The 24,228-nt window shown below is 53.1% G+C and overlaps 1 protein-coding gene and 1 long non-coding RNA gene across 9 annotated transcripts in view; one reads left to right on the plus strand and one right to left on the minus strand.

Annotated features, from left to right (window-relative positions):
* The window catches only part of Kifc3 (kinesin family member C3), a 74,157-nt gene that overhangs the window by 14,963 nt on the left and 34,966 nt on the right, over positions 1 to 24,228 (plus strand). Inside the window, exon 1 of one of the 3 annotated variants that reach the window (XM_048792111.1) lies at positions 23,424 to 23,640. The exons of the other annotated variants lie outside the window; for them this stretch is intronic. Within the exon in view, the coding sequence (XP_048648068.1) occupies positions 23,581 to 23,640 (60 nt within the window). The 5' untranslated portion in view covers positions 23,424 to 23,580. Of the gene's footprint in view, positions 1 to 23,423; positions 23,641 to 24,228 lie in introns of those variants that run through there. 3 annotated transcript variants of the gene reach the window in all.
* Positions 10,225 to 24,228, minus strand: part of LOC125612959 — a 17,830-nt gene continuing 3,826 nt past the window's right edge. For 2 of the 6 annotated variants that reach the window (XR_007343447.1, XR_007343449.1), the window contains exons 3-4: positions 15,400 to 18,258; positions 12,892 to 13,037 (exon numbers count right to left, since the gene is read on the minus strand). This is a non-coding gene — a long non-coding RNA (uncharacterized LOC125612959). Of the gene's footprint in view, positions 12,858 to 12,891; positions 13,038 to 15,399; positions 18,259 to 24,228 lie in introns of those variants that run through there. The other 4 variants (XR_007343451.1, XR_007343452.1, XR_007343448.1 and 1 more) reach the window with 4 other exon arrangements.

Below are 24,228 nucleotides of genomic sequence, written 5' to 3' on the forward strand. Positions count from 1 at the left end.
TGTCTGCACCTACCTCCCCAGAACAAACACTACAAAAAGGAAAATGTCAATTAAGCGGTTGCTATGGCAACCCGATCTCATGTTTGCGGCTACGTTTTCAAAGTTGTGTTGTTTTTTTCTATTGGGTTGATTGAGTTCCTCAGTTGGTTTTCACCCCAGTTCTGTTGCCCTTTGAACACACACACACACACACACACACACACACACACACGAGATACATGTTGGTTGGTTTCTAAGACTAATAGAATCAATGATGCATCTTTAAAGGGCGGGGATGAAAGCCAGAAGAATTATTTGGGGTCAAGAATATACATTTTTATTTTCTTTATGTATATTTTTAGGGTGCCTCAATGAGATAAAGGGACGGTTCAACCTGAGCCCCAAACACCTCTGCCATTATTTCCTTCCTTGATATTCGATGAGCTGGGCGTCTTCTTGAAACAGACTTTTTTTTTTTCCTCTATCTTTTTTTGGCACAAGGGATTGGATTGGATCCAGGGGCACTTAACCACAGAGCCACATCCCTAGCCCTTTTTTATACTTTTATTTAGAGACAGGGTCTTTCTAAGTTGCTTAGAGCCTCCCTAAATTGCTGAGGCTGGCTTTGAACTCCCAATCCTCCTGCTTCAGCCTCCCAAGCTGCTGGGATTACAAGAGTGTGCCACTGTGCCTGGCCGAGGGTTTCTCTTTATCAAGAGAAGAATCCTGCTGTTAGCTCTACCATGGGCTCTGACGAAGATCAGCCAGAAAACGGCACCAGCCTTTGAGTTGCCCCCCAAGAGAGTGATCTGCAGGTCAGGTTCAGGACAGTGGCTGTTCCCCAGGGAGTCAGCACATCCTGAGTCAGGAGCAAGGGCCTGGAGACCTGGAGTTTTGTTAGGCCCCAAACTCTGGAAAACCACTCAGCTCTTCAGGTTCTAGAAACAAGGCTAATGAGTAGAGTTTCCCCGCAGGTTGTTATGGAGATTGAATGGACCACCATAGACGGTGCTGGCGCGTGTGTTTTCACTTTCCATACTCGTGTCTACGCTGCTTTTTGAAACGCTTTCCAGCTTTGAATTTCAGAGCAGGCTGGGAGACTATAAATACACATTCATTTTTTTTCTCCTTGTTGATAAATGGGCTGATTTGATTTTGGTGTTTTTTATTTACTTCTTTGTCATGCTGGGAGTCGAACCCAGGCACCCCCAACCCTAAACTGTCTTAAATAAAAAGTGGGGTGGGGGGCATAGCTTAGATGGTAGTGTGCATATATACTTAGCGTTCTCAGGTCCTGGGTTCAATCCCCAGCACTAGAAAACAAACAACAACAACAAAAAATACTGCTTTTTTTTTTTTTAATGACATCACCTATCACAACTCCTAAAATATCCTTGAAACCCCTTCGGGGAAGAAGCAGCATCTCTTATGACTATCCCTAGAACAAAGAAGAAATCCTTCTCATTCTTACTCACTGGGCGGAGGGGCCTCTGGGGAGTCAGCCAACCTTGGCAAAGAGGAAAGTGCGTGAAGTTTTTTATTGCTTTTTTTTTTCCTCCTGAATTTTACAATCACATCCAGGTATCTCCCATGGTTTCCCAGATCCGCCCCTGTGGGGAAGGACTTGGGTGGCAGTCACAGCAGAGGCGGGAGCCTTGCTCATCCGTCACGGCTTCTGCAGAATCTGAGCGCGGTGGTGAGACCAGCAGGGCACACCCGTTCTGAATGGAACCCAAAGGTATTTTTATCTGAGACAGTTCTGAATTTTATCACTTGAATAAAAAAAAAAAGGATCAAAGTGCATATTCTACTGAATAATGAATGAACTCTAGAATGTATATAACCTTTGCAATAATTTTTTCTTAATGTTTAAAAAAAAAGCCAGGGAGCACAGCCTGCTTAGGGACAAACTCGTGGTCCCTAACCCTAGAACAGTTAAGATCAAGGGTGGCTCCTCAAGGAAGCAGCACAGGATGTTTCCACAGATGGTGACCTTTAGCAATTTTTTTTTTTTGGATGAAACAGGTTGATAACGTGTTCCAAAACCATAGTATGTGTATTACTTTAAAAATAAAATGGTATATGCCAGGCGCAATGGCAGATGCCTGTAACCCCAGAGACTCAGGAAGCTGAGGCAGGAGGATTCAAGTTCAAAGCCAGCCTCAGCAACTTAGTGAGACCCTAAGCAACTTAGCAAGGCCCTGCCTCAAAGTAATAAAAGGGCTGGGGATGTGGCTCTGTGGTTAAGCACCCCTGGGTTCAATCTCTGATAGGTGAATGCATTTCTAATATGGAATAGCGTTAGTGGATACCTTTGGGTTCCATTCAGAACGGGTGTGCCCTGCTGACACACCCGCACTCCGATTCTGCAGAAGCCATGACTGACACAGTAGATATAAGAGCACTTTAGAATTTGCAGCTGATTCTTCCTGGGGCTCACCCCAAATTCCCCTGGGGAGGTGTGGCCCTAAGTTCCTTTTCAGTCATTTGAAGGCCCTTCCCTTCCCAGGTAACACCAGGACGGAGAACTCATTCAGAATCAGGGGCACGGGCTCTGCCTTTCCATGTCCATGTCATGTCCCTGATGCTGACACCACAGGTGACCCAACTTCTGGGGGCCCCTGCCAGGTGGGGCATGCTTGGGGCCGAATCCCAGGTACTGCCTGGAAGCCCCTCCTTGGTTTTAGCCTTTGGGTTGGTCCAGTGGGATACATACCCCTGCTCCCCAGTGAAGGGCCGCCCCTGGGGGTGGGAACGTCCCCTAGAGAGCTGGGGTCTGCCTCTCCAGCATGCCGTGGCCATGCTCTGTTCTAATCAGGACCTGGTGGCGTTGATGGGGAGGCTGAAGGAAGGCCCCCTTTATATCCTTACTGCTCCCCCGTACCCCAGTCATGCCCTGCAACAGGATGGAAAATGGGAGCCCCTTTCCTTCTGCCTTCCTGGGCCCCTGGGCTTATATTTTTGTAAAAGGAAGACCCAGTCCAAGATGATTCTGCAGAAATCCCTCTTTTAAAACAGCTTTCTGGGGCCGGGTGTGGCTCAGTGGTAAAGTGCTTGCCTGCCACGCACAAGGCCCTGGGTCTAATTCCCAGCCCTGCAAAATTAAAAAAAAAAAAAACCTTAGCAACTAGGAGCAGGGGTGTTGGGAGAGGGCCCGGCTTTATCTGGAGCCTTCTGTTTTTAAAAGGAATTGTCTGATTTCTGTACTTAGTTGTAATTTAGAGAGCCTTGGGCAAGAAGGCATCCAGAGGCCACGCACGGTGGTGCACGCCTGTCATTCCAGCGACGCAGAAGGATCACAAGTTTAAGGCTAGCTTTGGAAATTTTGTGAGATCCTGTGTCAAAAAAATAAAAAGGCTGGGGATGTAACTCAGTGGTAAGAGCACCCCTGGATCCAGTCCCCAGCACCGGGGTTGAGGGCAGACATCAAGGGGTCTTGCTACTTGCCTGAACAGAGTATGTAGAGCAGGTATGTTGAGATGAAAAGAAATTTAACTTTTCAATAAATTATCCTGCTACATGCGTGTGTACATACACACACTGTAGATGAAATACAGGACCTTGCGTGTGCTAGGCAGTTGCTCTGCCACTCAGCTATGTCCCCAGCCCTTTTCATTTTTATCTTGCGACAAGGGGTTTGCTAAGTTGCCCAGACTGGCCTTGAACTTGCCATCCTTCTACCTTGGCCCCCCAAGTAATGGAGATCACAGTATGTGCCAGCCATGCTGTTGAATCCATTTTTTATCCCTGCATCCCCACAAATAACAGAGATCCCAAGGGATCCAGTTTTTAGCAGTGCAGTTGGGTCCTCGGATCCCATGTTTCGGAGTAAAGCTGAGCCAGGTTCCTGGTGGAGGACAGCCCAAGAGGTCACGGGGCCAGGAGGAGAGTCAGGGTCCTTAATGCTCTGAAGCACCAGCCCAGAGTGTGTCAGAAATGCAGAATTCAGTCCAGATGAATTCTGGGGCACGCCTGTAATCCCAGCAGCTCGGGATTCTGAGGCAGGAGAATCACAAGTTCAAAGCCAGCCTCAGCAACTTGGCAAGGCCCTAGGAAAGGAGATGAAAGGGGAGCAGAGGGGAAGGGAGGGGACGGGCAGGAGGGGAGGAAAGGGAAGGAGAATCCCAGACCCGCTCAGTCTGAAGCCGAGTGTTACTGGCATCCCAGGCTGTGCCTGCGCACGCGCAGTTTGAAATGTGCTGCTCTGGGACCCAGGTTGCAGGAGGGAGGTGCAGTTCTCGGGGGAGGCTGTCTAGCCAAGAGCTCTGGGGGTTCCTCCTCCTGGTGTGATTCTAACTGTAGCCCTGAGCCTCCCGGGGGACTGGCCCTCCTGCTAGACCGATGGCTGCTCACCTGTGCGGGACCCTCACCTGGTTGTTACTCAGGCCTTTGCTCTCATTTCACGGTTTCTGCCGTGGGTTGAGCAATCCTGGACTTGGAAGGCGCAAGAGTGGCATGAATCACCAAGTCACCCAGCTGATGCATTTCTGACTCTGGTGACGCCTTAATTGGAGGCAAGTCACCTCTTTTATTAGCAAGATCACTACCTCATCTCTAAACTCCCCTCAAAGACCTGGAGGGAGAAAGAGGTCGACCCCTCGGTGTGACCCTAGTTACTGCACAGATTTATCAATGTCTTAGGCAAGGCCACGGCATAATTGCTCAAGGCCCTAGGGTTGTCCAAATCAGGTTGTTTTTTTTTTTTCTTTCCCCAACAAATAAGTGAATATTCTTTTGGTTTTTTTTTAGTCCTTGCAAGGGCTTTACTATATAGAAATTTTTAAATTTCAGCCAATTCTCACTACAACCCCCTATGGGGGTTGGGGTTGCTATTATTCCCATGTTACAAAAGGGAAAATGGAATCAGAAAGGTCAAGCAACTTTTTCAAGGCCACATAGCAAACTAAATAGCCGAGTATGGACTCAACCCAGGTCTGGGTACCCTCAAAGCCAGCACTCTTTGTCTCCTTGGGCTATTCCTGGACTTTCATAGGCAGAATTCCCATGGTGGAGGCTGCCTCCTGTTTTCTTTCAAGTGAAGAAGAAAAGTTGGAATGTTCTTCCAGATAATCTTTATCATTCTTGTCTATGTGTTCCGGCTTAGGAGTGAGCACCTACCCCGGCTCTCTTTGTTCTTTGCCTTCTCTCCATGAAGGAGTCTCCTGAAATGTCTCTCTGCTCCAGCAGCTTCTTGGAAGGCCAGGAATCGAGCCCGGCCAGCTTGCCCACTTGGGATTGTGGCCAGCTGGGTGTCTGGCTGTGACGCTCCCAGGGACACGGGTAGACTCTTCAGCTCCCCCAGCTTGTCCCCCTTAGAGGCTGGGAGGACACTGGAGGATTCTTTGACAGACAGGACCTTTGAAGGGAACAGCTCTGAGTTCAAGTTCTGCCTGTGAGTATGTGGTGACTTCCACAAACCCGGGCACTTTGGCCTTTGTCAATCCCTTTCTTTACTAAAAGAGAAAAAAATAATGTTAACTATATTTTGCTGCTGTATTGGTATAAAGGTGAATATATTAGTGTTATATCTGAAAGCATTGTCTTTACTTTAAAAGTTCGTTTTTTCCTCTTTTGATGTGAGTGAAGTTAAACCATTTTCCTGGGCCCCTCAAAGCGCTGTGGGCCCGAGGCACTGTGCCCACTGGGGTCAGCTGGCCTTGTGTTTGGTCGGTGGTGACCTTGAGCAAGTTGACTTTCGGAGCTTCAGTCTTCTCGTGTGTAAAATGGGTACAGTGACAGTGTCTGCTTGAATCCATGGCAAGTGGCCAGCACAGAGGCAGCCTGTCACTCCTGGTGTCTAGCTGGTACTCCAGCAGTGGTACCGCCGTCCCTGCCCTCTGCGGGGGCTGGGGGTGCTGTGTGTGGAGGGGCTAGTTTGGGGAGGGGTGAGTGCCTCCCGGGAGTGGGCTGCTCCTCAGGCACTTACTGAAAGGACACTGTGGGCAGCAGTCGGTGCTGTCACCCTGCTTCCTGCTCCTGCCTCACAATCAGGGCAGAGGGTCCTCGGGGCTCTGCCCAGGCCTGCAGAGAGACTGGACCTGTCAGGGCAGAGCTGGGGCCAGAAGCCAGGCTCAGACCCCAGCCCAGCGCCAGGGGCCCTGCCCAGGTGCCACCTCGCTAGACCATGAAGAGCAGATCTTGGTGAAGGCAGAGGCAAGCTTTGGCCCCTGCTCTCTCCCACAGCCCACGCCGCCTCCTTGGCCTGACTGGCTCACTCCATTTTCTCAGGGCTGTCTGCACACGGGCCGCCACGTGCGCTGCCCAGAGAGATGGCACAGCCCTAGGCCAGTCCCTGCTCTGCGGCTGACTCTCTGGGCAGGTTGCTGCTGGTTGGCTTCCTCGCCTGGGAGAGGGACATCATCATGCTAGCCACCTCAGGGGGCAGGTGACACCAGGTGACATGGGTGAAGCACTGTGTGACAGGCACTCGTCAGGAGGAGGAGTGTGGGGCTGCTTCTCTATCCATTGTTCCTTGGGGAGGCTGCTCAGGGAGGCTGCTCAGCCTCCCAAAGTGGGCGGCTCCTTGAGTAGCAAGTCCTGGGCCTGCTGCTCACCGGCGGGGGAACTTGGGCAAGTGTTTGGCCTTTCCATACCTCAATTTCCTCATCTGAAAACGGTTTCACACACAGAACTTGTCTCCGGGTGTTGTTGGGTGAAACAAGGGGTTGCTCCTCCCAGATGCTCCAGGGGCTTCTGGGATGTCGTGATCCTCGAAGTCGAAGCTCGGTTTTATTTTTATTTTTTCTTGGTATGAGTCACACATGGGAAAATGGCTTCAGTCTTCAAGGTAGAACCTTCTAGAACTGACATGGAATTCCAGAAATGGGAGTTCTCAGTCCCTTCCTCTGCAGAGCGTCAGAGACACATGTTTTCTAGAATGTTCTCTAGACATGGTTTCTGCTCACTGGAAGGGCCCAGGGGAGTTTCCACCCAGTGCCTCATGGTTGCTGAAGCCCAGGCAGATGACACCACTGCTTCTGGAAATGGTCACACCACCAGGGAGGCCGTGGTCTTGAAGACCTCTGTGATGTGTCACACGGGCAGTGTGAGGCGCCGAGAGAGTTTGAGCTCCAGGAACTTAGAGGGGAAGGAAGTGGGAAGGGTCACAGGTGCCCAGTGTCTCCACCGTGCCAGGCTGGGGCCGCTCTTTGGCTCCAGATTTGTGGAAACTGTGCTGAGTGAGGCACCATCAGGTGAACGGCCCAGCGGATGGTCAGCCAGAGCCCTTGCGACGTCTTCATGGTGGACACAGAGCCAGCTGGTCACTAGGATGTGGCCCATGGCCAAGGGAAGCTCCTGGCTCCCAAGGGCACCGAGGTCACACCTGAGCCTGCTGGCCCCAGGCTGACCGCCGCGGGCTGCATGTCCAGTTAGCCTTCCCTGGTGGAATCCTGCAGTCTCACGTGGACCCCAAGAGGAAGATGACGGGGTCCGTGTTTGGCCCGGTGCTTTCCTGAAGTGGCGTCTGTTAACCTGAGTCCTTGGTGGCTGCTGAAATATTAACGGCTGACGAGCGTGTGAGCCCCGGAGCCTTCCCTGAGCAGGGTCCGGTTTCATAGTCCCGAGATGGCAGCTGCGCAGGGGCCACCAGGGCCCCAGGACCCCACACCCCAGCGCCCTGAGGAGGAGCAACCCTGGCCTGGCACTTCTGCCGGACAGCGACAGCCACATCCTGGGAGCCCGAGGCCATCTATGAGAGGTATGTGCCCTGGCAGTGGAGCGTGACAAAGAATCTGACTTCTGGAATCAGCACGGAACTGCATCTCCTCCAGCGGTGACAGCAGAACAGGCTGGCTTCCTGTGGAGGGACCGAGTCAAACGCCCTCGCAGGAGCAGAGGCTGGACACAATTTTCCTGTACAAGTTCTAGTTCTCGCTTCCAAGACTTTTTTGCGGGGGGATATGGGGGTACCAGGGATTGGACACAGGGGTGCTTAAGCACTGAGCCACATCCCCAGCCCTTTTTATTTTTAATTTTGAGACAGGGTCTTGCTAACTTGCTTAGGGCCTCCCTAAGTGGCTTTGAACTTGCAATCTTTCTGCCTCAGTCTCCCTAACCCCTGGGATTACAGGCGTGCACTACCACTCCTGGCCCTTCTAAGACTTCTTAATGTGGAGTCTGTGAGCCTCCATCCAGACATTGAATGCAAAATAATCACATAGGCGCAGTTCTTATTTTTCATTCAATTCTCAAAGGCGTGGTTGTTCCTAACTAAAATTTAAAATGTTCCTCTGCTGGGGCTGGGTGGAGCTCAGTGGCAGAGTAGCTGCTTAGCAAGCACAAGGCCCTGGGTTCAAACCCCAGCACAAACACCAACATGGTAATGCCAGCAGTTCCACTCCTAGGAATACCTGCTACACATGAGAACAGAGATCCAGGTGCCTGGATGTCCCGAGAAGCATTGTGGTTGCAAGGGACTCGAAATAACTCAATTATCCGTGTCAAGGGAACTGGTGAAATCAGCTGGAGAAGTTCACTCTTTGAAAGAAGCACAGCCACTGGAAGTGATAGTGCCTGCCTGTAATCTCAGCGGCTTGGGAGGTTGCAGCGGGAGGATTGAAAGTTCGAGGCCAGCTTGGGCCACTTAGTGAGACCCTGTCTCAAAATAAAAATAAAGGAGGGTAGGGGATATGGCTCAGTGGTAGAGGGTTTGCCCGGCATGTATGAAGCCCTGGGTTCAACCCTAGCACTGCAAAGAAAAAAACAAGGAGGGAGGAAACCAAGGTGTCTGTATGTGGGACGCGGAGGCTCCTGAGGGTTAAGTGTGGAAATGAAGTGCTGTGAAACTTTTTAGTGTCAACTTATAAATGGGGACTGTGCCTGGGAGGGATCCCTGGGCCTGGTGGCTGTGATAGTCTCAGAGGAGGCGATGGAGGCCAGAGGTGAGTGGGAGGAGGAGAGTGACTTCCCACCAAAGCTGGTACTACTTGAACTTGAACTTGGGTGGAGAACACCTCCCAGAGCCCTGTGCCCACTGGATTTCCAAAGTGCCGGAGCTCAGAGGCCCGTGAGTGGCAGGACCGAGGCTGAACAGGGCAGCTAGTTTTGGGAGGGGGGCAGCTGCCACTGCTCTAAATTAAGCAGGCAGCCGAGGTCAGGGCCTGAGTCACTGCTGGCCCCGCGGCAGCCGCGGGTGTTAAGTGGAGTGGCGTCCTGCTCCTGGGGTTTAGCAGCTTGTCGTAGGCGAGCTCGTGTCCTCTGGTAATCACACGCTTCTCGGCTTTCATGAATGGAGCCCAAAGCTCGAGTGCAAGCCCCACTTTCCCTCCTGGGAGTCCTTCCAGGCTGGGGACAAGCCTTGCTGTAGCCCTGACACCCTGCGTCTGGAGGGGAGAGAAGCGGATGGTGAGTCATGGGACTGAAGGCAGCGCCTCTCCACCCACTCAGCTGTGACGCTCGCCCCTGGACAGGTCACAGGAGGGGAGGCCCCAGGAGGTCATCCGTGAGGCCCAGCAGCCTGAGGTGGCCCGCAGGGGCTGGGCCACAACCTGCCAGGCAGACTGGGCTAGGCCGGGCTGGGCTGCGTTGCTCTGCGCTGTAGGCCACATTCCTTGGCCACCGTCACTGTTCATTCATCCTTGGGGTGGGGTCCCGCTGCAGCCAGGGCCCAGTGGGCTGCAGATGCAGGTTAGCTATTTGCCCGAGGGCCTGGACAGCGCTGGCCTCCCCTTCTGCCTGCCTCATTCCACCCACGGGGCCTCGGGTCACCTCAGCCAAGGGCCTCCTGGCCACCTGGGACCTTGTTAGTTTGCAGGGAACACCTTATTTTGTCAGGAAGTTGCTGGCCCAGCTCTTGGTGTCCAGTCTATCCTTGGCCTACGTACTTGCCATGGCCCTGACCGAGGGTGTAGCCCTGGTGACACCATCCCCGCCCCCACAGCAGAGAGACTCACTCACGTGGGGCACTGGAGGTTCATTAGGCACCTGCTGCATTCATCTGCAGGTTGAGGATCCCTTCAACCAGAGTGTTGTGGGATCAGAGTGTTTCACATTTCAGAGTTTGGGGAGATTCTAGAATATTTGCATATATATAATGAGATCTTTTAGAGAGGTTAACCAAACAGGAAATTCTTTTGCTTCAGATATACCTTATACACATGGCTTAAAGGTAATTGTGTGTGTGTGTGTGTGTGTGTATACATGTAGGCATACATATGTGTGTGTATGTATGAATGACATTTATTTATTTCCTTATTTTTTTTTTATTTTGCAATGTTAGGGATTGAACTCAGGGGTGCTCCGCCACTGAGCTACATCCCCAGCCCTTTGTATTTTTTATTTTGAGACAGGGTCTCTTTAAATTGCCCAGACTGACCTTGAACTTGCAATCCTGCAGTCTCAGACTCCTGAGCAATTTTGACATTTTTAGCGCATCTACACTCTGTGACTCGTCACATGAGGTCAGGTGTGGGATTTTCCACTTGTAGCATCACGTCAGAGGTTAATGGTCACCTTTGCTGGAGGCCCGCCACCAGAAAGATATGCCCTCCTGCCAGGTCTCTGTGACCTTTCAAGAGAGGGGTCATGCATTTCCTCTATTTTTCATATTCTCTCTCTCTCTCTCTCTCTCTCTCTCTCTCTCTCTCTCTCTCGACTTTTATAATTACAGAAAAGTTGCAAAAATAATACAAAGAATTCCCAAATACCCTCCTCCACCATTTCTTTTAACTTTTTCCCGAGCGTTAACCGGTGACTACTTTCATGTTAACATTTTTTCTTCCCCTGAACTATTCAAGAGGACACAGACCTGCCTCGCTCCCCTCAGATCTGTCAGTGTGTGTCCCTAAAAGCAAGACGTTCTCTCTGATAACCAGTGTGCAACCATCAGAATCAGGAAATGAATGTCAAAACCCCATGACCATCGCACTGTCAGTCCACACGGGGATTTGCCAGTCGTCCCAAGAGTGTCCTCTGAGGCAAACAGAAGCTCACACTCAGGTTTTGTGTGCACTTGTCTCTCTTCAGCCTCCTTCCATCTGGAGCAGTCCCTGAGGGCTTCTGTGTGTTTCATGACATTGACACTTCTGAAGAGGCCAGGCCACTATTTCTCAGAATGAAGGTGCCTCCCACAGTACTCGGGCACATAACCGGCCCCTAAGAAGTGCTGCATGTATTGAGCGCCTCCTGTGTGCCTTGGCTCATTCATCCTCCAGCAATCCTTTGCAGGACAAGTGTGGGCTTATCTTCTTTCTGTGCAAGTCCAGAGAGGTCAAGGGGCTAGCCTGAGGTTGCTTGGCCACTGAGAAGTGGCCCTGATGTCAACCCCAGAGCACATTTTCTGAACCCCTGGGCTCTGGTGCCCTGAAGAACTTCTTGGTGATTTAGAGAATTTCTTGGTGATTTAGAGAATTTCTTGGTGATTTAGTTCCTGTCTACTTCTGGAACTCTCAGGCCTACCAATTGTCCTCGGGGCCCTTAGCCCTCCCCTACCCTTCAGGACACCCCTGCCCCCCGCAGGCACCTGGAGACACAGGGCTGGCCTTTTGCTTTCCCCAGGCCTGCAAGAGGCAAGGGGCAGTTAGCCTCAGAACCATGGAGAAGTCCAGCAAATGGGCACAGAGAATCACAGGGTGAAGATTCACTTTGAAACCTCTGCCTCCTAACCCAGGTTGCAATTATGGGCTGGGCAGGACGATGTGGACTAAGGGGCTCTGCCCCGGTCAGTGCTGCAGCCAGAGCCAGGCATCCCCTCACAGGGTTGGGTCACTCTCCTCCAGGAAGTCCTCCAGGCTTGGCCCAGCTGCCCCCTGCTCTCCCAGGCCACTCCCCTCTCCACCTCCTCCCGCCAGCCCAGGGTCCCAGTGTCTGTCTGCCATCTGTCTGTGACTCTGCATTCTCTATTGAATTCGTCCATTTATTCATTCAGTGACTATCTGCTGAGGACCTGCTATGTGTGCGTCACAGTGAGGGGTGCTGAGGTCACCAGGAACAAGAGCAAGTCCTCACCTTCATGGGACAAGGACAATTAAGGAACAGGTGGTCCATACACAGATTATTGCAGGTGGAAGTGAGTAGGAGGAAGATAACAAAGTGGGGAGGTAAGATGGAGAGTAATGGGGGCCACCCACCCTAAGGCTACTCTGAGGAGGGGACCCCTGAGCTGCGATGCTGTGGAGCTGAGGGAAGGGCACTGCAGGCACAGGGAACAGCAAGTGCAAAGGCCCAGTGGCATGTCTGGGGAGCAGGAAGGGACCGGTGTGGCTGGAGCTGAGCTGAGGGGGAGACTGCTGGCTGTCCTTGCAGGGCCTTGTTGATCATAGAAGGATTTTGGATTCTGTCATCAGCTTCATGGAAAGCCATGCAGGCTTTTCAAATTGGAAGGCAACGCAGTCTCTTTGCATATTAAGACTGTGGCTGCCAGTGGCAGCGTCCAGACAGGTGGTCCCCCCTTCCTGCCTGGGCCACATCATGTGCCCTAGTCTCCTGATCCTCAGCCCTGTCCTCCCTCGGCCCCATTCGAGTCTTCCATCCTCTAAGGTGCTCCCCATCCAGGGGCCTCCCGCCCTCCACGAGTGCCCTTGTTATAGACCAAGGCCCAGGCAGAGCTGGGACCAAGTTCTGGTTTGGCTTCCAGCCAGCAGAATGAGCTTCCTTATCTGGAAAAATGGATGTCACCTTGTTAGTGGGGCCCTTGTGAGAATTAAGTGAGAAAATGCTGGGTTCTGCCCGGGGCCTGGCCAACCCAGGGCTGAGGACTGGGCAGCTGCTGCATTGGGAGCCCTGAGAACAGTGCCCACCGGCCCGTGCTGTCTTCCCCGAGCCCCTGCTCAGCTCCGCGGTAAGAACTTGTGGATTCTTGAGCTGGATTTTCTCCACCCCGTAACCACTCACACAGCTGGCCCCGCAGCTGGGAAAGACAGTCAGGATGGCGCTGGTACCTGGTGAGGTCAACCAAGCCGCAGCTTTACGTACCTTTTATGAGCTTGGCAGGTGAAGCCGAGCTGGGTGTTATCAGGAAACACAACAGTGCCATAGATCACACCAGGCAGATAGCCTCTGCCAGCTCAGAAGGCCTCAGAAGGTGTTTCCGTTAGATCCCCTTGTGGAGTGTGCTGGACCTGGGGGGGACAAGCCCTGTTAATCAGATGGGCACCATGGAGCCCACCTGTAATCCCAATGACTCAGAAGGCTGAAGCAAGAGGATCACAAGTTCAAGGCCAGCCTTGGCAACTTAGCAAGACCCTGTCTCAAAATAAAATGTAAAAGTGTTGGGGGGAGGGGGAGGATTGGAGATGTAGTTCAGCGGTAGAGTGCCACCGAGTTCAATCCCAGCACAAAAACAAAAATAAAAACCAACACAAATATATCCTGGATCTAGGCAATCTTCCTGCCTCAGCCTCCTGAGTAGCTGGGATTGCAAGTGTGTATCATAGCACCCGCTGACATTTCTGTTGTTTTAAGCTTACATCCAGTTTGTGGTCATTTTGTTACAGCAGCCACAGTGAAACTAATACACACGCAGCAAAAGTGCTCAGTGCTGCAATTCCGGGCATGGCCACAGTGAGCGCTGTGTGAGGGCTTGTCAGTGTCACGGCTGTTACCATTTTTAGTAGGAACTTTTTTATGGTGCAGGGAGGTCTGCGGTGATGGCAGACTTGTCAGGAGTGGGGAGCCCTTCAACCTTCCTGGCCCCCACTCTTGCTTGGGGGGGTGGCTGCCCCAAGTCACAGTCTTCACTTAGTGCTGGCTTGGAAGCGGTGGCTGCCCTAGGAGTGGTGGCTGGCTTCAGGGACTCCTGGCAGGGGGCTATGTTGAGGTTGAGGGGTCCTTGCGGTGAGGAGGGGCGGGTTGGCCTGTGCCTGCCGCCTGCGTGGCAGCAGCCCAGGCCTGCTCTTTGGAGCCCGCTCGCAGGGGCCTCGGAAACCTGTCTGGCAACAGCATTCCTCGACACTCGGGCAGCCGGCTGTCACTCGGCAGCCTGTTGTGGTTTTGTAAGGCCCAGACGGAGCGTCAGCTGCTCCCCGGGTAGGCATGACTCACGCGGCAGTTCTGAGCCCAGGTTTCCCCTGTGGCGGCCAAAACCCTCGATTCTCTGCCCAGCTCCTGCTCAGAGACCCAAAGTGGGTCTCCCAGGGCCCTCAAGAGGGAGGGAGGGAGGGAGGGAGGCCTGGGCCCCTGGCAGCCCAAGACCTGGGAGGGCCAAAGACCTGGCTCCATTTCCCGACCTCCTCTGGGATGGTCACCCCTTCTGGGCTAGGCCGAGGGGTGTCATGGTGGGTTCCTTCCACGCTCCTCGGCTCGGAGTACCTGGTTTTGGCACTTTCTTTGGACTGATCTTCTTTTAGGGCTCCATTTTCCCATCTATGAAGGGGAGCGTTTTAAGGACTTATGAAGAATGGGGGCTCCCTCTCCTCCCTTCTCCCCAACATCTCAGGTGCATTCCTCCAACATCTACAAGTATCTGATCCAATGGCTCAGATCCGTGGGGAGGAGGGCTTGGCGCCCCCTTTCCTGTGGGTGCCTGGTCACAGCCACCGGTTTACATCAGGATGGAGGGGACCTCGGGGGAGAAAAGGGTCAGGGCTCCCGAACGCTTCACCCCAGCTGAGGTGCAGGGGTGTCGTCGTCCATTTGCAGCAGGGATAGCCTGGCCAGTCCGTGCACAATTGGTCACCGGGGCCCACGCGGGGGCACAGGTTCGCTCCAGGTGCCGGGCACTGAATGTGTGCCTGCGGTAGGGGAAGTGCAAGGAGACGCGTCCGGGGTGGTTGGGATTTTGTGATGAGAAAGAAGAACTCGGAGATGCCACAAGAATTTGGATGAGCTGTGGCGGGGCAGGATGGAGGGAGGGGACCTGACTCCCCTCTTCTGCCCCACCCGAGTGCAGTGCGGTGCAGGATGCTCAGCGGGGCTCAGGCTGGTCTTGGCATCCCGGAGGGCATCCTGGTAGAGGGGGCGGGCAAGGTGGGATGTGGACCCTGCTCAGCTAGGTTGGAGGTGATGGCAAAGAACCTTGAAAACAGCCCCTGGGGCTTCTGGGAGATGTCTGGAGGGGCCAGGTATTCTCGAAAATACTGGGGCGGGCTGGCACACAGGGAGGCAGGGCATCTGTCCCTGTGGCCTTGAACTGGCAAAAACAACCCAGAATCCACGCTGGTCACCAACTGCACAAATGCTGCTTCCAGTCCGCCTCCCAGGGCCATGGAACTTGGTTTCGGGGTCAGCCTGTCTGCTGCGGGGCTCTGCCCACTGCAGGCCTGGCTGGGACAGTCTGTTTTCTATGGGTGATGACAGGGTCGATGGGAGAAGTGAGAGTAGGTCACCTCCAGGTCCCCTGCCACCACTGTCTGTCAGCAGTAGGCTCTGACGGTATTGCCCCAGCCAGGACAGGACTGCCCCGGAGCATTCTGGGGCATGTGCAGGGCGGTGACTCTGGAACTCCTTCCTGTCCCAGCCCCTCCCACTCAAGTCCATACCTACCTGTAATGGAGCTTCAGTGTCTGCTCGTCGCTACACTGGGTGGGAGACAGAAACAAGAGCAAATGACCATAATGGTGGCAGCTGTTTTTTTCTGTTTATTTTTTCTCTCCTGGTACTGGGGACTGAACTCAAGGGTGCTGTACCATACCCAGCCCTTTTTATTTTTTATTTTGAGACGGGATCTATCTAAATTGCTCTGGCTGACCTCAAACGTGTGATCCACCTGTCTCGGTCCCCCAAGTAGCTGGGAAACAGGTAATGGCTGTGTCTGAGTAAATGTGATCATGCACACAAAGTACTAGGTACCTTGTCATTGGCACATAGTAAGTGCTCAATAAATAGTACCTATGTGGACAATGTAGTACAACAAGGTTAAATGCCTTACCCAAAGTCACATAGCATGGGAGTCTGAATTGAGAAGACTAACATGTTCCCAACATTTTTCACCCTTCAAGTGCTAGTGAGCTACGGGGAGGGTAAGTGATCCTGAGGACTTCTGATGGGGCAGTGTCAGGAAGGCCCCACAGAAGTGGTGGGTCTCAAGGTGCCTGGGCTGTCGTCATGAAGGTAACCACGGGCACAAGGACAGCAGGTGGGAACGTGGTGAATTCAAGGCTCTGCGAGAGGGTGTCCTGAGGAGGGCGAATGTTAGGAAGGCCATGCAGGGTGGCTGCAGGCAGGTGGTGACAAGCCTTGGACGCATGCTCAGGAGTGACCTGTGGGACACGGACCCCTGACTACCCCGAGAGGCAGTGTGGTCAGGGGTAAGAACTGGACTGGGGCCAGCCTGTCTCACAGCTGGGGGCTGAGGCAGCCCAAACCCCCACTGCCTCTGCTGGGCACCCTGTGGCCACCACCCTGGGAGCATTCAGTCCAGTCTCCGGCTGTGGGTCTGCAGCCGCCCTGAGCTCCATGGTCCCTGGGTCTCTTCGTGAGGAGGCAGAACCCACCCGGTGGGCAGTGCTGCTGCAGGAGGGTCCTGGGCATGGACGGGCCCAGGCTGCAGGCTCACTTGGGCGCAGGGTGGAACCTGAATGACTGCCTGTGGCACTCGGTCTCCAGGAGGTGGCTGGAGTGAACCCCCTGGGTTCACCTAGGATGGGGCCATCTGGTGCCACCTGCCCAGGAGGCGGGGTGGGGCGGACACTCCTGGGTGGAGGAGAGGCCTGGTGGCGGGGTTCCTGGACGCCTGCTGGGGAGGTTGGCAGGAAGCTGGGACCCTCCTCTCTCAGCCCAAGTGGCCCTAGCAGCAGGAGTGGAATGAGCTCCTGCCTCTTACTGGTCTATTTTGCCCTCATTGTGGATGCCCCGCACTTACTTGTGCCTCTGGCTCAGGGTAGAGGCCGACGGTTCAGGGGGGCAACTGGGCAGGCCCTGGCCAGCCCGGGGGTCCCAGGCCCTCGGCTGAGCAGCACCTGGCTCTGATTCGCAGGGTCTCACCTGCTCTGGCTTCGCCCATTTTCCCACACCTTCCAGCCACTCCTCCAGCCCCACAAGCACCTGCCCTTCAGTTCTGAGGAGACCAGGGGCCACCGACCCCAGGACCTGTTACTTGGGTGGCCTCACGTGAACACCTCTCTGCGGCTCTGGAGTGCGGGTGCTACAGGGGATGACTGGGGACGGGCCCGACTCCCAAGGTGGCTGAGGCCAGCCTCTGCAGATCTCCTCTCTTGTGGCCTCCTCCCCGGAGCTAGTCGTCCCTTCCGAGTGGCCTGCTCACTTCCTCCAGGCTGAAGTGCTGCAAATAGCCCACCCTGCTCAATTACCCAGGGAGGGGCTCGAGGGGACAGAGAAGAACTCTGTCCCAGGACACAGCGGCCCTGTCACATCCAGCACTCCCGGCTGCCCTCCAGAGTGGCTCCCCACTCAGTCGTGGGCCTCCCTGGCCCTGCTCGTAATGCAGAACCTCAGTTTCTCCACCTTTAAAACGGGAACGATGCCAGCCACACGTGGTGTGGCCACATGCCGGTGAAGAGTCCGCCCCGTGCTCGACACACAAGTGGCCTCCCCACCCTGGTGTTCGAGGCCCTGCACATTCTGGTTGTTTGGGTGGCTGGAAGTTCAACCCTTCCTTACCCTCCCCTTTCCGGGAAGCCACCGAAGCCACAGCGATCCTGCTCCCTTCTTCCCTGTCACCTGGATGCTGTGACGTCCGTGGGGTGGCCGGGAGGTTGAGCCTTGTGAGAATGACTAAGAACCAGGAGAGGGAGAGCCGTGGGTGGCTGGTGGATCATCAGCGTCAAAACTTCCGTTGCCATCTGCAAACACGGGCCACTCCCAGAGCAGGAGGCCAGGAGGCCGGCCCAGCCTGGCTACCATGGTGCTGGCCCGGGCCACCCACGCCACAGTGGAAGGGCAGGGACAGTGCTGAGAGGCGAGGGGGTGGTGGGGGCTGGGCTGTGGTTTTCTCAGAGCTCTGGGCTTCCCTGGCCTGGGGACTCCCCTGACCCCACCTCTCAGGGATTTTCTTTCCAGCAGTGACTGATTCACTTATTGCCAGATGCCAGCATCCAGGGCCTGGACGGGGGAGAGCAGAAATGATGTCGGAGCACAGTGGACGATCCTCCCAGGGGTTGACAGCAGGGTGGGGGGACCCACCTGGGAAGTAGCTGGGGGCTTAAGAGCAGGCAGGACCCCACCTGGCCCCACTCAGCTGACAAATGCTCCCAGGCAGAGCCAGCCACTCCCCTCTCTTGACAGCCGTCACTTAGGCATCTCCGTATGTGCCTCGCAGGAGAGCCAGCCAGGGCCTGGATTCCAGATCCCAGAGGAAAGCTGTAACTCAGCATGGAAAGTCGTTCTCATGCAAACATGCGGCCAAGGACGGTGTAAATTGGGTACAGCCCTTCCCAGGGCAATCTGGCAACATAGAAAATGAAAACAAAAACGCTCCGACTCTGTTCAGAAAGATTTTGTGAAATTGACAGACCTTCAGCTCCCTCCCCTCCCCCCCAGGGAGTGCATGGACTTGTGCAGTGTGTGTTTTGTGGGGGAGGAGGTGGCAATGCTGTTTATAAAGTGCAAAAGTGGAAGCTGTTTAACTGTAAGCCTGTGGCAGGGTCAGCTCAGTCAGGAAGAGCCACTCAGTGGAATATTATGCGGCCATGTAAAACAGGGACTGTTCAATAGGACCCCAGTGCTGCATGGGGTCCCAGCCTCAGCCTGGGGTCTGCAGAAAAGAGCAGGCCTAAGGAGGAAAAAGCAATGCAGACAGTACTTATTATGGGATATAAAGTGAGAATAGGCACAGTAGAAATTTCTTTTTTTTTTTTTTTTGTACTGGGAATTGAACCAGGGTGCTTTACCACTGAGCCACAACCCCAACTTTTATTTTTTTTAAATTTTGAAACAGGGTCACTCTAAGTTGCTTAGGGCCTCACTAAGTCGCTAAGAGTCTGGCTTTGGACTTTGAATTCTCCTGCCTCAGCTTCCCAAGCTGCTGGGTGACAGGCATGAGCCACCAGGCCTGGCCAGAGTAGAAAACTCTGTCTAATCTGCTTTTCACCAACTGCAGCTTGTGTTCTTGAAAAAGTCATCGAATGCCAGATGATAAGAGTGTTTCATGCTTACTCTAAATTATGTCACAGCAACCCAGTGGATTAGGCACTCCTCGTAGCCCCAAGTTCATGGGAGGAAACCAGGCACTGAGGAAGCAGCTGAACCAGGTTCAAGCCCACAACCTGACCCCAAGCCCAGTAATAACCATTGTTTTCTCACCCCGCCCTTTTTGGGGTGTATGTGGAAATTGAAATTGAACCATGGAGGCACTCTACCACTAAGCTGCATCCCCAGCCCTTTTTATTTTTTATAGAGAGACAGGGTCTCGCTAAATTCCTTATGGTCTTGCTAAATCACTGAGACTGCCCTTGAACTTTCGATCCCCCTGACTCAGCCTTAGCCTCCTGAGCTGAGGAATACAGGTATGTGTCCCCACACCTGGCAACTGATGCTTCCTACCACCTCTTTTAACTGTAGAAGCATGTCTGCCCAAGATCAGTTACCCGAAAGAAAATCTGGTCCGATGCCTTTAAGTTAAGGTAGTGAGATCTGGGGGCTTTTTCTTTTGTTGGTTTCTAATTCATTGGTGCAGAAAAACCCATTTTGGTCTTTTGTGGACATGATGGCACATGCCTGGGCTCCCAGCTACTCGGAAAGCTGACATAGGAGGATCCCTTGAGCCCGGGAGTTTGAGATCACAATGGGCAATGTAGTTAGTTCCTCTCTAAAACCAAACCAAAACGAAACAGAACAACAACAACAAAAAAAAACCCAAAACAAAAACCAAAAAGCCAACTTTCCTAGCATGGGGTGGGGGAGGGCTAGATCCCATCCCCAGCACAGCAAAACAGAGAAAACCCAGATGGGGAGAAAAGAACGAGAAAATGGGGACCGAGGGAAAGGGGCATCGGCTTAGATGAGGGGTAGGACAGAGTTAGGGACAGGAAGCGAAGCCCTGCAGATCCAGCGCAGAGGCGGGCAGCTTTGGACGGTCGTCAAGACTGAGTCGGTTCGGGGGCGTGGCAGGGGCAGGGACAGGGGGCGGGGCTTATCTGGCTGTGCGGCTCCCCTGGCCATTCTTGCTAAATCTTTTTATTACCTGGTGCTTAAATACATTATCTCCTGCATGTTTGCATTCCTCTCGTGTTTTTTTTTTTAACTACAGGAAATGATAAAGGGGAAAAAAAAAAAAAAGCTTCTGTTTGCTTTCCCCCTCCGGGTGCCCAGGGAAAGAATCTCTGCCAAATTCCTCCTCCTGGTATAAATAGGTTTTGGGTTCCCCTCATCTGAGAGTAGGGGCAGCTCTGTTAAGTCCAGCCCCTGGGGAAATGCAGAAAGGCAGCCACTGTCTGGGGCAAGGTGGTTTGATTGGGGGAGGATTGCTTTGACTTCCTGCAGGGACTTCTGAAAATGGAAGAATTGTTTCCAGTTAATATACCTTTTAGAAAGGAGGGAGCTCAGAGCAGGAAGGGGACGGGGAGAGAAAGGTGCAAGGTGTAATTTGTCCAAATATCCACCGAGTCCCCAGTGCCTGCAAGAAAAGTCTGCAGCAGACAAGGGCTAGAGGAACTTGTGTTCTTCTAAAGACCCCTGCCCCTTCACATCCTGAGAAGGACAGCTTCCTGAAAGCTAGCAGATGTGAGGTTAGGGTCTGTCCTCCAAAAAGGCTCAGAGCCCTGGAGCTGGGGAGGGCAAAGCTGGCAATCAAACTTAGTGCTTGTGAAGCTGAGTGCAAGTGGCTCTGACCTCCATGGTGTCTTCTCCAGGTGTTTCTTGGGTGTTCTTGATGGACAGTTCAGGGCTATTGGAAGACACAGGTTCTAACTAGCAGTTGATGGAGTCAGGATTACTTGATATGGACTTTTTTCTTTTTTGTACTGGGGATTGAACCTAGGGGCATTTTAATTAATTTATTTATTTAGAGGCAAGGATCTTGCTAAGTTGCTGAGGCTAGCCTTGAACTTGTGATCCTCCTGCCTCAGCCTCCCAAGTTGCAGGAATTACTGGCTGCGCCACTGCCACCTGGCCCTTAATATGGGACTCTTAACTACAGAATGTGCTCTCAGGTTAAGAAACTATTAGCTGAACACAGTGGCATGGGGCTGCGGTCCAAGTTAATTGAGAGGCTGAAACAGGAGGATTGCTTGAACCCAGGAGTTAGAGGCCAAATTGGACAACATAGGGAGTCCCATCTCCAAGGAAAAAATAAAGTCTCACTCAGGATCACGAAAGGATAAGCACCCTTTGTAGCCACAGGGTGTTCCTAACTGGCCATGCTGAAATAATTGCCTAAGGACCCTTTTCTCCCTTCCTTTTGGTAGGAAGTGTCATTAGTTCACGTGGGAATGGTCTGTTCAGATCCATTCCGTGCATCCTGTTTGCCTCTGAACTCTACGTGACCAGAGTTTCTTTGGTGGCATGCATGTGACACTGTGCCCCGTGCTCTGGTTTTCCCTGTCCATGTCAGGAAAGGGCCCAGCTGAGGGAGGGGGTGGCGTGGGTAGGAAAAGGCCAATGCACTGCTGGGTGGGGAGGCTGCCTTGGGTGCCTGGGAGGGTCAAGGGTGCTGGCTGGTCTCTAAGCTTTCAGAAACTTGAAAGACAGGCTGGAATTGGTCAGATAAAGGTGAGTGGAGGCAGGTGCAAGCAGGTGAAGGTGAGAGGCCTTCTGGGCAGGGAGGAAGGCACTTGCCAAAGCCTGGGGGTGATTGGATCTTAAGTGAAATTGTTAAAACTGGAAAGTCATGTTCATCTTATCTGTGCTGGACTCTGGCTTGCCATGAGGGGCAGATCAAACACAGTCTGGTTTTTCATTCCTCTTCTTGCTTCCCTCTGGGGAAAAGAACTCTCTGGCCCTTGGCTGCTTCTCTGATGGAGATGTGAGATGTGGAGGGTTTCAGGCCCTTTGAGCATAAAGATGGCCCTGCTGACTCGCGTCTGGAGAACAGGGTAGACGAGAGTATGCAGTGTTCTGGTCTCTGCATTTTGTCTGCCCCTCCCTGAGACAGCAATGCCTCTAACAGAAGGTGGACAGGAAGGGTCAAGGCCAAAGCCACTGAGCTCCAACCTGTCCAAGTTCGGTGCATTCTTTAATTAGTTTTTACATTTTAAGCCAGAGTTTTGCTAAAATTTCAGAAGTGCATCCTCGTAATGGCTCCATTTTCTTTTTTTCCTTCTGATGCTTTGATGGACACAATACCTTTTTATTTACTTATTTTAATGTGGTGCTGAGGATCCCACTCAGTGCCTCACACATGGCAGGTAAGCACTCCACCCCTGAGCTGTAGCCCCAGCCCTGGTTCTTTGATCTTAATAAGCTCCTCCTTATGTCCACGAGGGCTCTTGAGCTCATGGTTCAGCTCTGACACACACTATGAATGAACTTTCTCAGGCTCAGTTTCCTCTCTTGAAAAAAATGGGGATATGATGGTCTCCACCTCATAGGGTGATCAGGGTTGAATAGGATCTTGTTTATAAAGAGCTCAGCGCCAGGCACGGTGTTTGGCTTTGAATAAATGGTATCTATTATGTGCACAGGAAAAAAAAAATATGTCTGTAGTGAAGTGTTGGCAGCATTTAAGTCCAATGGGTGGATTACGGTCTCAATGAATATCTATTTTGTAATCAGAGAAAAAAAGAACAATAAATGTTATTAATTTAAAATCTTTTTTTTTTTTTTTGGCTGGGGATGTGGCTCAAGCGGTAGCACGCTCGCCTGGCATGCATGCGGCCCGGGTTCAATCCTCAGCACCACATACAAACAAAGATGTTGTGTCCGCCGAAAACTAAAAAATAAATAAATAAATATTAAAAAAAAAATCTTTTTTTTTGTTGTTGTTAATATCAGTGTACTGACCCTCAAGTAAGACAAGACCTCTGGTTTTATTCTGAAACTTTAAAGACAGACGCCCCCCAACACCCCAACCAACTAAAGGGAGTTAGTTGGTCAGAAAGAAGTTTCTCCTCCACCCAACCTTGCAGTCCCACTGACCGCTGCTGTCTGGAGGGCGGGCAGGGAATTCAGAGAGCGCAAATGTGAAAACAAGGCCCTTCCTCCCACCAGGAAGGCGCTCCCAGTTCTCAGCGGGAAGTCTAACTCTCCAAGGAACCATTCCAGGAGCGTGACATTTGCCCTCTATCAGGACTTCTCTCAAGAATCTTGGAAAATAAAGCACGCACTAGCCCCGTTCCAGCTGGAGAATTGCAACTGTCCTGGCCTGGCCTCCAGGACGCCCTGAGGCCCAGGCAGTTGGCTCTGTCTCAGTCCAGATTCTTGACTGCCAGCCCAGTGCCTGGGCAGCAGCAGGAGGCAGACCTGACAGAGCTACGGGGCCACCTCCAGCCCGGGCCTGCCCCTCTTGGGCCATCCCCCTACCCACCCTCTCTGGTTATCTGCGGTAGCATCAGCCTGCACTGGGCTGGCTTCTGAGCGCCTTCTTTCTCCTCCTTCCGCACCCTGGAGGGGCATACTGCTGCTGACGCTGGAATAAAATGCAGCCTCTGTTTCAGAGACAAAGAACAGAAGGGCTCCTCCGGTCAGCTGTCCCTCTTGGCTGGCAGGCTCCCTGCTCTCCCCTAGGCCTTTCCCGAGGCTCCCAGGTGTTTTCGCTGGATCTTAAAGGCATGTTTGACCGGGACAAACCCCAGCAGTTTCCCTGTTCCTGGATGATGTTCCTTTGCTGGGATGGGGCAAGGAAGCACCGGGGCTGGGAAGGAAGCCTGCCTAAGCTGGGTGCTGGAGCTGGTGAGAGCTTGTATTTGCACAGCAGTGTGAGTGCGCCTGTACATGTGCAGTTTCCGGAGCAAGTGCATATGTGTGTGTGCTAGGATGGGAAGAAACCATCCAAGAGTGAGGATATGAGAAACAAAGTGTGTGCACGTACCAGCTGCAGTGGGACAAAGTTTTGTACTCTTGATTTTGGAGCTGTGTGTACTAGTGTGAGGGTAGCATTGTTACAAACGTACCGCCTGGGGTGGGTGTGCACGAGGAAGCCCAAGTGTTCCCGTGCACTGAGTGTGAGGGCACGTGGACAGGCATGTGTTGGTAGTCGCGGGCACGGGCGTGTTCAGGAAGGCACCAGCACACGTGCCGGTATGTATGCACCCGACGGTGAGTGCACACGCGTGCACCAGCGCGTGCGGGTGTGCGGGTGTGCGTGTGAGCACCAGCCTTCGAATGAATGCGCGCGCACCACCGGCACCCCCCCACCAGTCAGAGCAGGTTGCCATGGGAACGCGCCGGCTGCTCGAGTTAATCATTTCCTGTGGAAAGTGTGCGGGAGGGGCGGGCACGGGGCGGGCCGAGCCGAGGAGGCGGTGGCGTGGGAGCTGC

This window comes from Marmota marmota, unplaced genomic scaffold (genome assembly GCF_001458135.2).
Source record: "Marmota marmota marmota unplaced genomic scaffold, marMar, whole genome shotgun sequence".
NCBI classification, from domain to species: domain Eukaryota; kingdom Metazoa; phylum Chordata; class Mammalia; order Rodentia; family Sciuridae; genus Marmota; species Marmota marmota.